The sequence below is a fragment of the Paroedura picta genome, chromosome 17 (genome assembly GCF_049243985.1).
Source record: "Paroedura picta isolate Pp20150507F chromosome 17, Ppicta_v3.0, whole genome shotgun sequence".
Classification (NCBI taxonomy): domain Eukaryota; kingdom Metazoa; phylum Chordata; class Lepidosauria; order Squamata; family Gekkonidae; genus Paroedura; species Paroedura picta.
Window position 1 is genome coordinate 23,041,894 of NC_135385.1, and position 16,680 is coordinate 23,058,573.

General features: G+C 48.9%; 2 protein-coding genes across 20 annotated transcripts in view; one reads left to right on the top strand and one right to left on the bottom strand.

Moving 5' to 3' along the window:
* Positions 1 to 16,680, bottom strand: part of RBFOX1 (RNA binding fox-1 homolog 1) — an 832,795-nt gene that overhangs the window by 814,457 nt on the left and 1,658 nt on the right. The gene's annotated exons all lie outside the window — the stretch shown is intronic.
* LOC143827157 (ectonucleotide pyrophosphatase/phosphodiesterase family member 7-like) lies at positions 5,250 to 14,421 on the top strand. The gene is made up of 4 exons (XM_077316504.1): positions 5,250 to 5,566; positions 7,827 to 7,972; positions 11,533 to 12,159; positions 12,947 to 14,421. Exons 1-4 carry the CDS (start codon positions 5,317 to 5,319, stop codon positions 13,241 to 13,243), a joined length of 1,320 nt encoding a protein of 439 aa, XP_077172619.1. The 5' UTR covers positions 5,250 to 5,316; the 3' UTR covers positions 13,244 to 14,421.

Consider the following 16,680-nt stretch of genomic DNA (forward strand, 5'->3'; position numbering starts at 1 on the left):
AGAAGTTTTATTCCGGCAGTAAATTTATGAAAGACGGCAGCACAGCAATGCTAAAGGGAGGGCAGAACTACAGAAGGGTGCTTCTTTCGGAATGGAGCATCTGTTGTATTGAGCTCTCTTTATTTCATCATTCGATCTCCGGGGTGCCTTAAAGAGCTCCCAGAAGCAGAATTTTAGCCCGTAGGTCCAGTTTTCCACCGTTCTTGTTGCACTTCCAGGTTTCTTTACACTCTCTGGTTCCTACCTCTGGTTTTCTTCCTGAACAAGGTGGGTATTTAAAGCATTTTATACTGCCTCTCTAGGGTTAGCCACTCAGGGGGTGGGGACATGGAGATTTGGGGAGGTGGAGCTCAGATTTGCAATGGATAGCCCCTAGGCATATAGGCATATAAGAACCAACTCTTCTTCTTCTTCTAGGCATGATGCTCACTGCGGTACTCTTGGGCCAGCCACTGTGTCTCAGCCTAAACTGTCCTCCAAGGTCATTGGAAGGAGGAAGGCGAAACAATATGCCCATTCTGAATTCTTTGGAGAAAAGAGCTGGATAAAAGTCAGGGTAACTGTGCTGGGTTCCCAGCTCCAGGGTGGGAAATCCCTGGAGATTTTGAAAGCCAGGCGTGGGGGAGGTGGGGTTTGGGGAGGGAAAGGACCACAGAGACCAGGTGTCGTTCCAGGGATCTCCATCCACCTCCTAGAGATTCAGAAAGAATTCTGTTCCAAAATCGATGCAGAAAGGAAGAACAGAACCCTTAACGGCTGCACAACGAAGGTCAATCTCTTGCAAATCCTCTTGTGTCGTCTTTATTGCAACCATATGCATAACAATCGCAAATGCCAATTCACACTGTGAATTGTGCCCTTTCTACCAGAGGCCACAGGGGTGGTGTGTTAGCTCCCTGGGGCACCCTCCCTCAAAATCCAAGAGTGCAAAACCCAGAAAGCTCCTGTCCCTTCGATCAGAACAATCTCCAGGGGTAGGACCTAGCCACAGGCCCTGCCACCTAGGAAGCCGGGCAAAACGGAAAGACATGGTGCTAGTCCTCAAGACTTCAAAACCACGTCTGCAAATCCCAGAGGAGCCGATAAAAGCCAGCTGGGACGGTCCTTTGGGATCCATGTGATTCACAGCAGCAAGCGGCTTTATGCCGCAGGACGGCTGAATTCTCTGCAGGCTCCAAAACAGAGAGGCAAGTTTTGCATATAATTAGAATACAATTTTCAGCATTCAGCCATGTACAGCCGCCAAGAGTCGCAAGCCAGATGTGGACTGTCTCCCTCAAATCACCCCATCTCTCCATTATGGCCACGCGATTGACAGATCTGATTTGCTCAGCATCTCTTCAGAAGCGACGGTGCTTCCTTCAAAGCGATACAGGGGCGGGGAAGGGGGAACTCCTTTAAGGCGCGGCGAGGAGATGGCAGCGATATCCATTTCGGGATCGGAGCCGAAGGCCGGGCAGATATCCCTTATCTCCGCGATACGGAGAGGATCAAAGTCTGTCGCGTTATCAGCTCGGGGGTTCGGGACCGTCACCCCCGAGCTGAGTCAGCTCGGTGTTCACCCAACACGGAGGGGAGGGCAGTTTCCCCGAATCAGATAAGAGCGGCGAGTTCAGGAAGAGGAGAGAACATAGAGAAAGGATATTGAGGCCGCTACGAAGAAGAGAGACGGGCACACAACAAGTCTGCTGATCCGGGGCTGATCCCCAGATCGAGTGCAGCTTGCTTGGCCTTCGCTTGCTCCAAAGCAAGGGATCCTCTGTAGGGGGTCTCTGCCCTTCCCACCAGGCTCCCCGCACTCCTTGCAGCACGTTATGGGGCAGAACCAGCAGCTAGCAAGCAGCTATCTCAAAGCGTTCCGCCTGGTTTCCAAGCTCTGTAACCACCTGCAACATGTAGACCAGTAAGCAGTGGGGATTTCCACGTGGGAAGGAGAAAAGAGAAGAAAATGGCACCTAGCGGCAACTGCCGATTTGATAATCACATACGGCGAACATAAAAATGTGTGCTCACCACTAGCGGGTCAGGGAAGGTGGTATTGAGCTGTCCAGTTGCTGGCTCGAGGCTGGAATTACTTGAGATAATGGCCTGCAGCAACAAAGGAGAGGCCCTGGAAGGATGCTCTCCAACATCATGGGCCGAAACTCAGACCTCAGAGTCCTTTTCATCCAAGCAGGAGTTGGGAGGTCCTGAGGGCCACAACGACCATCTCTCCTTCTCCTGGGTCACCTTCAGTTGTAAGCTAAGCAGGGATGTTATTTGGGAGGCCACCAAGGAAGGCTCTGCAGAGGCAGGCAATGGCCAGCCAAATCTGCTTCTCCCTCACCTTGAAAGCCCCTTGCTGGGGTGGGCCTTAAGTGGCAAGCTAAGCAGGGTCAGCCTCGTTTCCCCCCTGATTTCCAAAGCCCGGAGGCATCTTCCCAAAACCTCCCACTGATTTCGATTCCCCACCGCCAAATCAGAATCGGAAACGTGCTTGAAAATTTGCAATTCTGATATTTAAAGAAAAGGAGCAGGGGGAAAGAGGGGGACACCGTAGAAGGAGCAGGGCGCTGGATCGGGTTCAGAAGGCATCCGTCACGTTTATGCCATCTGGAAATGGGTATCAATTTTTTGGGGGGGAAGCGAACATTAAAAGCACAACAGCACTCATGAGAAGGGGGGGCTTTCCCATTTGGAGGGAATTGGGGGCCGTTTAGTATTCCACTGCGTCGCAGAGACCTTGGCAGGGTATAAAGAATTTTTAAAGACTGATTATACATGCATTTTTTTCTTGTCTTTTTTTTTTTATCGGTGCCACGTCGGTAATATTTGTTTGTCCCCAGCTGCTGCCAGGAGAAGGGATATAAAGGAAGAGGTATGAATAATTTATAAAAAGAGCTCCACCACCATCAAAGGACAGGCCTCGGATTATGGCGCACGCATGAAGGGCCTGGCTAATGGATTAGAGTCAAAGGCATTAAAGAGATCCGTTTGGCTCTATTTTAAATTTGAAAATTTAACACACACACCCCGTAGCCATGAATTGCAGGTGAGCTTTCTTGGATGGGTGGGGAGAAGCAGTGATTCTCTCATCCTGGGCCAACGGAGAATCCCCTTCGAAAGACTTTCTTTGAAAGCCGTTTCTGTTCTTGGAGACCCCGAGGAGGAAGAAGAAATCGGTACGAGGGCTCACTGGCCTCTCACCTGGAGCCCAAAATTTGGATGCAATTTAGGAGACCTTCGGGCTGAATCCTACCTCGCCAGTCCTTAGAGGAAGGAGCCCTGCTGGACCAGACCAAAATCCTATTCAAGTCAACCATCCTACTAGCTCAGTGTCCAACCAGCCCTCCCGCCCACCCCGGAATAATCATTTCCACATGGCAGATGGGAGAGAAGGAAGGCCAAGGGCCTAGTCTGGCAACCACTTAGTGGCTGCAGCGGGATTCGAACCAAGGACTTCGCAACTCTCGCTGCACCCCATTACGGCAGCCCTTGCCCTTCATCCTGCAGGGCAGGTTTTTGAGTCTCAAAACAAGACCCCCGAGCCACATTGAGACCCAGTCTCGGAAAGGCGCTTCCCTTTCTCAAGTTCACCTTCCGGCTTGCTCTGAATTCAACTGGGCACGCCGCGACGCGAGAGGCACCGAACTGGGTGTTAACAAAGAGCGACAGGTTAAATGCCTTGATCTATGCACAACACAATCAAGACGGACAGACCCCTCCCGACTGAGGGCAGGCTCCCTTGTCACCCAAGGCAAGCGGGGAGGGAGAAGTCCTCTTGTGCCCAACCCTCTTTTCCTGCCGGGGACGATGGTGTGACCCTCTCGTTAATAATTAAGCACGAGGTTGGCTATTTTGAAACGGATCGATCATCGCTGAAAAGTGAGACCTGCCTCCGGGAACCTCCAAGAACCATCCAAAATTTGCACAAGGAAACGGAAGGAAAGCTTGAGAGGGGAGATCACATTTAAGGTCAGCCTCCATCACGGGCTTGCCTGAGATCGAGCACAATCTACTGGAAGATTTGCCGGCACGCACCAATTATCCAAGGTTAACTTGCAGGACAAGGGAGAACAGGGAATTTTCAGCGGAGGAGTTCTTTTCCTCTGGAAGATTCTCCCTGACCTCTGGCTCCTGGCCTTCCAGGCACTTTTGTGATGGATTCAGATGCCCCCAAACAAACCTAAATTTGAGAGGAAACAGCCTGGTACCCTGGCCTGGATAGCCCAGGAAATCCTGACCACAACAGATCTTGGAAGCTAAGCAGAACTCCCAAGATAATCTTTCTGCCCTGCCACATTGCACCTGGCCTCTCAGTCATGATCCAAGGGACACATGCAAGATATGCCTCTGTAAATCCCTGCCTCTGCTTACTTGGGCTTGGATTCTCTACCTGCTCCTTCTTTGCTGACTCTCTCTCTCAGCTAAAACTTTTGGCTCCAGGAGGAAAGGAGGAAGCATTAAGCCCCAGTTCAGCATCGCTAATTCTATCCAAGATTTCTCATTATTCATTGTTGGCAGTTTAATTTTCTTCACTCTCCTCTCCTAAGAACAAGGCACAGCCTTAATTACTGACCTTCCCTTCGCCCACGTGCCGTGGAGCCTCCTTTCCCCCCACCCCAGGCTCGCTCGGCATATTCCTAGCGTAGCCACCTGACTTCAGGCGTGGCGGCTGCTTGGTGCACTGGTCATCGAGGCTTGGAGCACTGGTCATCGAGGCTTGGAGCGGCCACATCTCACCAAGGGCACGGCTGTGTCTCAGCCAGAATCCAGTTATCCTTCCCCGCACATGAAACAATGCCCTTTCAATGCAGTTTATGAGCAGATGTTCCTGTTTTGCACAGGAAAACCCCGCTGCAAAAGCACACTGGAAGCGCATTATCCAACATGTGCAGAGGTCTAATTCCATCGGCTGGATACAGAGAAAATCTAATTCCATTGGCTGGATTTGCTCCAAATGGGCTATCCTTCCCTGGGAAAGTAAAGCATGTCCTTTGGGGGGGGGGGTGTGTCTTTTATTCAGCCTGCGTTGATAATATGGTTAGTTATACCGAATGCTTACAGGAAGTATATATTAATTTCCATTAAAAACAGAGAGAATGCTTTAGCAAGGAGCCCAAGGAGCACTCCGAGTACAGAAGGCCAACATAGTAATGCTTGACCCGGTTATCTTCGATAAAAACTGAAGCTATGAAGAAAACAGTCCTGTAGCCAAGGGGCGTTCTTATCTAAGCTGAGCTTTGCTCTGATATGACAGAACAAAAGCACACAAGAAAAGCACAGGCCAATATAAGGACGCCCGTCTTCCGGAAGCCCAGCGGCACAACACGGAAGATGCAGAAATCTCTTGTGCTGAAGTTTATCGTCCTCACCGCGGTCGCTTCTAGCCCCGTTCCTCAGAATGGGAGGCAAAAGCGCTCACACAGACTCCTGCTGATCTCTTTCGATGGCTTCCGCTGGGACTACGACCAGGACGTCGTCACCCCGAATCTGGACAGCTTGGTGGAGGAAGGCGTGAAGGCTAAATACATCACCCCTCCGTTTGTGACCATGACTTCGCCGTCTCACTTCACAACCATCACTGGTGAGTCCGTGGACATCAGGCTGTCCCATCCCACATTGATTCTCATCCAGGTACAGCGGGGTTCAGGTGTCAACAATTCTGGGCCAGAATAGTTGTTGTGCCACGGATGTACCTGGCCTGGGCCCGTAGCAGCTAATCCCCTTACCAATATTATAGCCCTGTGACATTCAGCACTAGAACTCTTTGAATAATTCATCAACAGAGTCTTGAGTGCGAATGATCACTGTCCCCCAAAAAATGCAAGCCTAAACTTGCCGCTGGGTGACACCAAGGGGAGATTCAACCCAAATTTAGAGATTGTACAAAGTGCCTGTGTAAGGACACTTCCTCCCTGCTTATGTTCAGAACAGAACAACAGTTAGACAGTTAGTTAGGGCTCTCTCTCTCTCCTCCCTTTCTGCACAAAATTGTTCCTCTTCCAGATAAAACTGTTTCCTTTCTTCCGAGCAGCTTGGCGCTGTGCCCTCTTTGAATATTTAAACTCTGCCAACCCCTTGCTTCCTTTTGACAGTGAAGCAGGACAGACTGGTTTCGTATGTGAAATGGCCGTTAACAGGAACCCATAATAGAATCTGACCTCTGAGTGCCTTAGAGAGACGATGATATATAATTGGAAGCATTTGCATCCAAAGACCTTATCAGATACAGGGAGATAAACCTTACACAACCCATGATAAAATCTCGGCTGAAGTTTAGTGTCCAATTAAAGGAGTCCGCGATTGATCCGTCTGTAAGCTCGCAAGAATTGTAAAAGAGATATATCTTGGGGAGGGGGGGGAGGCTGAAGCAAAGAGAAGCAGCACCCAAGAAATTTATGCAGCTCTCTTTTCATTGGCGTCTGCCAAGACCTCCTTCAGACATGGCCAAAGAGGGGGAAAGTGGAACATATTGGTAATCTTTACCAATGCCTCCCGTGGCCCAGGAAGACCAGTAACTCCGATAGCGAACAGGTAAGCTGTGAGTCAATATTAATTAATCCAAAGCGCCTGCAGCCAAAAATAACACTGAGGAAGGTTTCGAATTTCTCACTCCAGTTGTTTGGACCTCGAAAATTCTTGTTTCTCTTTTGGACAAAGGAAAACTGTAATTAAGAGGAGGGACACAGTTCAGCCCAGCCGCAGGTTCTCGGTTTGGCGTGCCAAAGGACCTTTCTTCTCCCCACAACAGACACCCGGTCAAGTAGGTGGAGCTGAGAGAGCTCTGAGAGAACTGTGAATAGCCCAAGGTCACCCAACTGGCAGTATGTGGAGTCGTTGGGACTCAACCCTACAGCTCTTTACCATGTTGTTGCCTAGGATTACCTTTCAGAGGGTTTCACAGAGTTTGGCTGCAATCACTGATAAAGAAAGTTAGCAGGGAATCATACAGGTTGTTTTATTAGGAAAGGCTTTTGGGTGCATCTGTTTTGTTGGTATTATCGGCCTCAGCTGCACCTGTTCTCATATTTTGTTTGGCACCCTGAATCCTCCTGCAAACAGGGTGAGAACACTTGAATAAAGATTTGTCCCTTCAAGCTCATCTCACCTTTTAGCTTTTTCTCTTCCTTGAGGTCCTCTTGACACTTAGTTGGCCTTGAAGGGCTCAAAATTAGTTCAGTTCCTTCAGATGAACACCTGAACCTATTTTAATTAAATAATCTTACATTCAGAGGTCTTTTCCTGTTGGGTAAATGCAACACCCTGTGATTCTGAGCTTTAAAGTACGACTGTAATTAGAGATCCTTTCCCCCTCTCCTTTCAACACCCTTCTGAAAATTCGTAGTGTAATTTCAGATTTCTATGCATGCATTATTTACAGGGAATTAATTAAAACAGACAGGTAGATATGCTTACCCGCCATCCGACGGGTTTTAATTAATAGTCTTCATTAAGACCCAAGTTTCCATAAAGTAAATATGCTCTTCAGGTAATGATTTAATTAGTCTTCCAACGTGATTGGTTCATAAAGATGATCTTTGCAACAAATTAATCCTGGGATGCCATCAACTATGCACTTATAATTTTAAAAAGCGGTGATAAGTGTTCACATCTGGAGAGCCAATCCTTTCTCTCCTCTTGGGGCCCATCTCCCATTTCAAAGCAAACTCCCCCCCCCAAAAAAAAACCCCAACAACTGCATTACATCTAAGATGACTGCAGAGCAGATCGATTCAGATGACTCGAGATAAGTAAGCCAAGTTGCAAACTACTAGAAGCAGGAGCCATGAGTGAACGCTCGCTTTTAAACTTTCATTTAGCCTTTTTATTTCTGTACTTCCTAGGCCGTTGGATCGAAGACCACGGGGTGATCCACAACATGATGTTCAACCCAGAGACCCTCAGAAAGTACAGCCACAAGGCAACGCAGAACAAGACGGAGTGGTGGGACAACGGGGTCCTTCCACTCTGGATCACAGCGCAAAATCAGGTACCTGGATCAGTTGCGGCCTGAGGACTGTAGAATTGGTATCTCCTGTCTCTCTCCTCTCAAGGCAAGATAGTTGGTTCTCTCTGTTGGCACAGTTTACATGTACAGATCAGATCAGAATACCTTTATTGGCGTAATTACTAGATTCAGTAGTTTACATTCTCAAATTTGCGCGGTGCAGGCCGCTGAAAAGAACCAGGTCACTTTATTGTGAAGAGAGAGATAGACCTAACAGTCCAACTGACTCAAAATTCTCCTCTGGGACTGAAAGCAGCCGGGAAGAGCGCTCAAGGGAGCAGGGAGTCTCCAACTGAGCCAATTCGGAGATTATTTGAAAAAGGAGAAGTTCCCAGTCTAAACATGCAAACTGCACATCTCCGATGCCCCCGATGCTGTTAAATCATTCACCCTATAGATCCAGCTTATTCTTCCACCCTCCCGTTTTGTCCACACAACCACCTGTGAGCTGGACAGCAGCGTGGACACTGGAACCCGGACCTCTAAGATTCCAGAACCACTAACAATGGGCCAGCTGGGTCACAGAGGCGAGACCGACGTAAACTAGAGTGCTGAGAATCAAAGGGATCTGACAGTTCCACATTCCACCTCCTGGATGCAGCTAATCCTGCTGCATCTTAATCAGAAATGTAATTCAGGTTACTTTGCACTTATACAAGCGGAGAGAAGGAAAAGTTATGCAAATCCAAACGCCGCATGGAGCGGTCCGATTTTCAACGAGGCTCACGCAGGTACAGGTTAAATCTAGCTTATGTCAGACGGAGAACGATCTTTTGCGCAGAAAGCGGGAGCCGTCCCAAAAATGCTTTATCCCAAGTGACGCTTGCGGATCAGGAGAGAGGAGGACGTAAAAGCTTGGCTTTAGGAGGCTGCCAGCAACCGGAAAGCATTTGGGAATAATAAGGATCAGTAAAATGCCGCAATAAAAGGGGAAGAGGAAATAATAACAGGAAATCATGTTTCTCCGCAAAAAAAATTTAAACGAGAGAACCCTGCTAATATTCCCGGCCCACAGCCCCCGATAAAGTTGATTAGGTTAATAAAACGGGGGAGGCAAAAACAGTAAATATGGCCTTTGTTTCTAGGTAATTATATTTTTATAGACCTTTATTAAATTGTTGCCTGGAATTAAGAATGGGCAGAACCCCCAGCTGGAGACGGCCTCAGTGTGACTCCTGCTACTTGGGTTAATGAGAAACAGCCAAACTGGGAGGCGTTTGCAACAGAAGTTTTGGGAAAACAAAGTTTTATGAGTGTTGTTTGAACCACACAAACACACACAAAGAGAGTCTTCTAGCCCGATGCACAACGGTTGCAATTGACTCACAAGAGATTGCAAGACGAGAGAGTTCTCTTTTTTTGGTGCGGGGAGAGAAACAGAGGTGGTAGAGCTCTATGGTGGACCATCTGCTTGGCTTGCAGAGAGTCCTGGGTTCAAGTTCTGGTATCACTAGGTAAAAGGATCTGACAGTAGGTGAGATGAAAAGCCTTCACCTTTGGGGGTCTTCACATTTTTTGATCCTGAGGGAACCTTTGGAATTCTGGTGCAGGGCGTTGGGAACAGCCACAAAATGGCTGCTGCAGGAGGCGGAGCCAGCCACAACATGGCTGCTGTGGGAGGTGAAGCCAGCCACAAAACAGCCATCATAGCTTGCATCCAGTCACACAATGAAGAGCAGTGTGCAGTGGTGGGAGGCTAGCAGCTGCCAAAACCACCTTAAAAAAATCTGTCCAGCCAATCAAGTATCCAATGGCCAATCAGAATCCTTCTGGGGGGAAAGCCCCCCTCCTGGCCCCGCCCACTTCCTAAAAAATTTGACGAGCACCACAATATGTCTCAATCATTATTAAATCGAGGCTGACTCCCCCCCCTCCCTGCCCCCCATGGTCTGGACATTTTGCCTCCTTCACAAAACAAGGTTTTTAAATCAGCTATGACCTTTCCCCAATCCTAAAACGGTGTCTTAAATGTCACTAAGAACATTATTACTTTACAGCTTCGGGTTAACAATCCAGAATTAAATTTGGTACAGGAGACAAGAAATAATTGCGCTACGGTGTGCCTCATTTGACTAACCCGAACGCTCTCTGAAGTATTTGTGGGTGACGGACGCTGCTTCCCCGCTCCCCTTTCGACAAATTTCGTACAGGTGCAGGGGGAAAGCTGTGCGTTTTAAGTGCCCTCCAGGCAATTCCAACTTGGGGCAACCCTATGAATTCATGTCCTTCAAAACATCCTATCAACTGCTTTGCTCAGGTCTTGCAAGCCTCCTCTGCATGCAGCCAGCTGGGTGACCTTGGGCCAGTCCCAGTTCTCTCAGAGCTCTCTCAGCCCCACCGACCTCAGAGTTGTGGGGAGAGGAAGGGAAAGGTGTGTGTGTGAACTGAAAAAGTGGGGTATCGCACCTCAGCTGTTTTCTCACAGATACCAGCTCGCTTTGACCTCAGTCTTCTCTATTGTATCGTGACCACAACCCTGCAAAGTCGGTGAGGCTGAGTTCATGGGACCAGCCGCAAGCAGTTTGTGGATGACTGGGGATGATGTGAGCTTGGCTCTCCTGTTCTGACCAAGCTAACTTATTCACCAAGCTGCTCCCCTACCAAGTTCAGAATCGATCAATTCAAATCACTGGGGGGGGGAGGTCTGAATGGCTGCTGCGGATGCGAATCTTCCTTCTCCAACTCCCCAGCAATGCATAAATGGGGCACTAAAGAAATTGAGCAATGTTTAAAATTAAAAAAACAAGCAAACTTTGGATGCTACCCTCCCACATGTCGCTACCCTCCCACCTTGACTTAAGAGAGCTGCCTTTTTTGGTTGAAGCTGCAGAATAAATAGGCCAGAGGGGAAACAGCAGTGTGTAAAAGCAGGTATCGAATTTGACGTCAAGCTCTGGAAAAACTGCTGTAAACTCCGTATGCATAATAAGCCTACATCTCGACGCATGATTCATCTCCACATGCAGCATTTTTGTGCCCCTGGGGTAAGTGTGGATCAAAGAAATCGTGCAAGGAGCAGGGGGAAAGGCAGAACAGCCCAAAATTTCCCACTGGCATCTAGGCTGGCCTCCCGGAAGTGGTCAGTCCCATTAAGGATTGGCAATTCACTGCCAAAATAAAGAGACAATCGAGGAATCGGCTTGGACCAAGCAGAGCTCGTTAAAATCTGGAGGCCCAAGTCCTCCAAAGACGCAGTGCTATTTCAGAAACCCTGCCTTGTGTGCAGCAATGTACACATGGAAACAAAGCTACAGAGCGATCTCACTTATTAAGGCCCAGAAGCAGGAACATGGTATTTTAACATTCCCCCACAGAGAGCTGCAACACAGTGCCCATGGGCACCCCACCAGGTCATGTCTTGGTGCCCACCAGTGTTTTTAGGGTGGGCTTAGAAGGGGCTTTAGTTCCTGCCAGGCTCCTAACTGATTCTTGGAAATGGCTGGCTGCAAAGATCTTTTTTAAAAACCAAGATCTTCACCTTGTGTATATATGAAGAATGCCCCAATTAATTTTCTCTTGTGCGTTTATGTTTTTCTCCCTAGGGGAAGAAAACAGCTTCCTTCCACTACCCGGGGGGTGGTGCCAATTACAGTGGGCAAGCGGTTGACCGGAGCCTGGTCGAATCCTTCACCCACCCGGACAGCAACGAGACCGAATGGCAGGAGAACATCGATATCGTCATGGGCTGGTTCGCCCGCGAAGACTTCGATTTCGTCACCCTGTATTACGGGGAGCCCGATAAAGTCGGCCACCTCTACGGCCCGGAAACGGGAAAGCGGATTGTTATCATTGAACAGATCGACCGGACCATCGGCTACCTGCGGACAGCCATTAAGAAGCACGGCCTGCAGGACAGCCTGAACGTCATCATTACGTCCGACCACGGCATGACCACCGTCAAGAAGCAACCAGCCGTCGAGGAGATCTTGTTGAAAAAATACATTACATTCAAGGACGTGGTGAAGTTTGACATTCTGGACTACGGCGGGTTCGGAATGATCCTGCCTAAGCCGGGGAAAGAAGAAGAAATCTATCAGGCCTTGAAAGGCGCCCACCCTCACCTCAACGTCTACAAGAAAGAGGAGTTCCCAGAAAATTTCCATTTTGCGAAACACGAGCGGATTCTCCCCATACTGCTTTATGGCGATTCTGGGTACAGTGTCAACGGGGTAAGTTTGGGGTGACGCAGGTTTGCTTGTTTCTTCCGTGCAAGTACACCTGGATCTCTGAGAGCAACTTAAACGGTGGGTATAATATTTAGTGGTGGGTATTTAGTCATGGTGACTTCTGGCGATCCTGTGACGTTTTCAAGGCCAAAGATATTCAGAAGGGGTTTGATAAGAACCTAAAGAGAACCCTGCTGCATCAGACCTGTGGCCTACCTAGTCCAGCATCCTGCCTCACATGGCGGCCAGCCAGTTCCTCTGGAGGGACAGCAAGAGGAAGAGAGGCCAAGGCCTTCCTCTGATGTTGCCTCCCGGCTCCGGGATTCAGAGGTTTAGTGCCTCTGACCGTGGAGGCTCCCCTCAGCCGCCATGACTAGTAGCCCTGGTAACCTACCCTCCACTAATCTGTCTGACACCGTTTAAGACTGTTTGTTCCTAGAGTTGGAAGGGACCTCATGGGTCATCTAGTCCAACCCCCTGCACTCTGCGGCCATCACAACATCCTCTGGCAGCAAAGTAATCTTTAATTCCTTGCCAGAGCCGGCCCTGTTTGGCTTCCAAGATCTGATGAGGCGGGCTTACTGAGACACACCTCTGGCTTTACAAAAAACAAAACACAACAAAGTGCAGACTGAGTGGGGAAAGGTAGGAGCACAGGTTGCACACACACACACACCCCAGGGCGAGCTACTAGAGGCCAACGCAGCTACCCTCTGAAGCCCTATTCAACCCAGGATCAGCCTGAAAGTATTTCGAAGTTGATTGACTTGCATCGTTTCCTCCCCAACAGAGGTTCATCTTATACATCAACAAAGGAGATCACGGATTCGACAACCGACACCCGGACATGAGGACCATCTTTCGAGCTTTCGGTCCGGACTTCAGAAAGGGCTATTTGGCTGAGCCTTTTGACAGCATCCACATCTACCCGCTGATGTGCCACCTCCTAGGAGTCCAGCCGGAACCGAACAACGGCTCACTGGCGTGGACTCGGGACATGCTCCATGCCGCAGCAGCTGAGCATCTCCTCCTTCGGCCCCTCCTCGTGGGAGCAGCAATGCTCGCCTTTCTTCTAACGCCCGTTTGAGCTGCATCGGGCTTCCGTTTTCAGGTTTCCCAGGACAAAGGGGGCAAGTGCAATTCAGTAGCTTATTTGGAAGGAGTTGCTGGCTGGAAAATAGTTTGACAATGGCAACAGCCTTCAGCTCCGGATTTCTAGCGGTGCAGAAGACCCAAGGAAGGTGGAATTCCTCTTGCATTTTGCCATGAGCTCAGGGTTTCCATCGTTCAACCACCCCCAGCTGAGTCAAGCCAAGAACAAGGGACTCAAGGCCAGGATTTGGAGATGGGGATGCCAGACCCCCTGGTCATGGCATGGGTCCTGCTTTTAAACCACTCACTCCTCCATAATTAACACACACACCCTCCAAGGAAGAATGCCACAAAATAGTATGCCATTCCTATGTCACCAGGAAGTGATGTGGGCACATCAGGGGGTGATGCTCTGACTTTTGGGCAAAACTCTATGGTAGAAGCCAATCCCACCAAAGAGTTTTTGCCCAAACAACAGAATGTTGTCTCCTAACATGTTTACGTTACTTCCAGGTCATGTAGGGACGTTGCGTTAATTTCCAGCATTCTGACCTGTTCCGGGTAAACACATCTCCCATGAGTAATTCCAGGGGAACTCTCAACCCTATTTGGAGAAGGGCTTTCTAGGCCCTAATTCACTCCCCCAATGGCTACTAGGAACATATGGGGGCAAACAGTCCTTCAGGTACCTGGTCCCAAGCCCTGTTGGTGTTTAAGGAACCCTAACCTAGCCTTCTTCCTGAAAGGCTTGGGTTTCCAACCTCCAGGTGGGAACGGGAGACCCCCCACTGATATAATGGAGTTCCAAGTGACCAAGATCTGCCCCTAGAGAAAATGGCTGGCTTTGAGGGGATACACTACAGCATTATCTCTCTGCTGAGGTTCTTCCCCTCCCCAGGCTCTGCCCCTAAAAACTCCAGGTATGCCCCAGCTCAGAGCTGGCACCCTGGAAAGCTTGCCATTCTATTTCTCCACACGCTTTATAATAAATTGACGTTACCTATGCTAAGCAGAAAACGGCAACTACCAATATTGCAAGGAGGAGATGAGCAAGCGGCACCTTCTGGTCCCCGCTCCCGGCAGGACCTGTTTGTCACTCCGGTAAGATCCCTGCCATCTTCACAAATCACATCTTGCAGGCTGAAAATCTCAATAAAAACACCGGAACGCTCATTTCCTAGTCATAATTTAGCTTGCGTTGCGCCCACCCATCGATTACCCCGGAATGAAATATCAATGCAAGCGTTATTGTGCTCCGTGAAAGCCGCTCAAGTAAACACCATGTCTGCGTATAAAACTTCCTGTTTAATTCAATCATCCAGCAATTGTGAAGGCCATTTCTCTCTCTCTCTCTCCCCCTTTTGTTTGGCTGCTTGGGACACATGGATTTTCCACTGAGGCAACTTTCCTATTCTATACATTCAGAGGCATTTAGTTTCTCCGTGTGCGACAGGATACCGGGCTAAATTGGACCATCTGTATGATCCAGCAGGGCTCTTAGAATCATAGAGTTGGAAGGGACCTCCTGGGTCATCTAGTCCAACCCCCTGCACTATGCAGGACACTCACAACCCTCTCGCTCATCCACTGTCACCTGCCACCCCCTTGAGCCTTCACAGAATCAGCCTCTCCGTCAGATGGCTCTCCAGCCTCTGCTTAAATATCTCCAAAGATGGAGAACCCACCACCTCCCGAGGAAGCCTGTTCCACTGAGAAACTGCTTTGTCAGGAACATCTTCCAGATGTTTAGACGGAATTTTAAAATCCTAGAGTTGGAAGGGACCTCCTGGGTCATCTAGTCCAACCCCCTGCACTATGCAGGCCACTCACAACCCTCTCGCTCATCCACTGTCACCTGCCACCCCCTTGAGCCTTCCCAGAATCAGGAGCATTATAATATGAGCTTTTTAAAATTCTGATGTTCTTATGAGGGCCTGGACCTCTACACCCAGTTGTTGGCCTTCTGGAGGAACTTGTTGGCCACTGTGAGAGACAGGATCCTGGACTGGATGGACCACCGGTCTGACGCAGCAGGGCTCTTCTGAGGTTCCTATGGCAGGACGCTGCTCTGTTTACATTCCCCGGTTGACAACTACAGCGTGAAAAACATATTTCTATACGGAGCTATGAGTTCTCCTTACATTTGCATAGCAAACTTGTTCGGTTCCTAATTAACAACAGCATGGCAGATGTTTTATTAAGCATATCATCTCTCTGGTTTTAAAAAAAACATCCTGGAACGCCTTGGACAATCTGTCGGGAGCTGCCGAGCTCTGCGAAAGCAGAAACGGAAGGCAACCCCGTCAAAGCACATTTTCAAAGACGGCGCATATGCTTTGTTGCCGGTTTTGTGGACTGTGAAATGGGAAGGCAACAGGGTTTCCGTAAACAGCTCTACCAGAGCGAACAGTATGAAATCTCTTTTTAAAAACTGTCAGCGGTGATATTTCTAGCCAAGATGTAACGTTTTGTTTCACTTATAATAAAAACCCTGGCAGGATGTTTTGGAAAACTAAAGAGATACAGTTTACAGCCAAGCAAAAAGTCTTTGATCTGGATGCAAATTGCCCCCGAAACAAGCATGGCCCCAACTGTGAGTTTTAAGTGCCCTCCAGTCAGTTCCAACTTGGGGCAACCCTATGAATTCATGTCCTCCAAAACATCCTATCAACTGTTTGGCTCAGGTCTTGCAAGCCTCCTCCGCATGTAGCCAGCTGGGTGACCCTGGGCCAGTCACAGTTCTCTCAGAGCTCTCACGGTCCCACCTAACTCACAGGTTGTCTGTTGTGGGCAGAGGAGGGGAAGGCGATTGGAAGCTGCTTTGGGACACTTTCGGGCAGTGAAAAGCAGGGCATTAAAACCAACTCTTCTTCTTTTGGAGATACACTGACCAGAATTGTATATGGTATTCCAAGTGAGGCCCTTATCGTAGATCTGCATAGGAGCATTATAATGTCAGCTGTTTTATTCTCAATCCCTTTCCTAAATAACTGTTTTAATCTAAATTAAATAATTTTTATTCTCTTGTATGCTACCTTGGGATGGGCGGAATAAAATAAATAAACAAATAAATATTCCCTAACGGTGTTTGCCTTGTTTGTTGCTGGGTTGACACTTCCCCAGAGCTATCCCCCCTACGATCCCCCCCCCTTAGTCTTAACCTTCTCCATACCCACAAAGGCCACCCAAACATGGGTGGACACTCTTCACATGCTCTAAGAAAGCAGGAACCCCCACGACTACGAAACTGCCCTGTTTGCAAACTCCCCTTCCAACAGTTGTGTGTGTGTTTGTGTGGAGGGGGGGGGGGCTGGTCATTCAACCCGTTTGCCTTCCAGCCTGAATCCTTGAGTTCCCAACTCCAGGGCGGAAAACAGCTGGAGATTGGGGATGGGACGCTAGCTCCCAGATCATGGGGAAAAGAAGTGCACT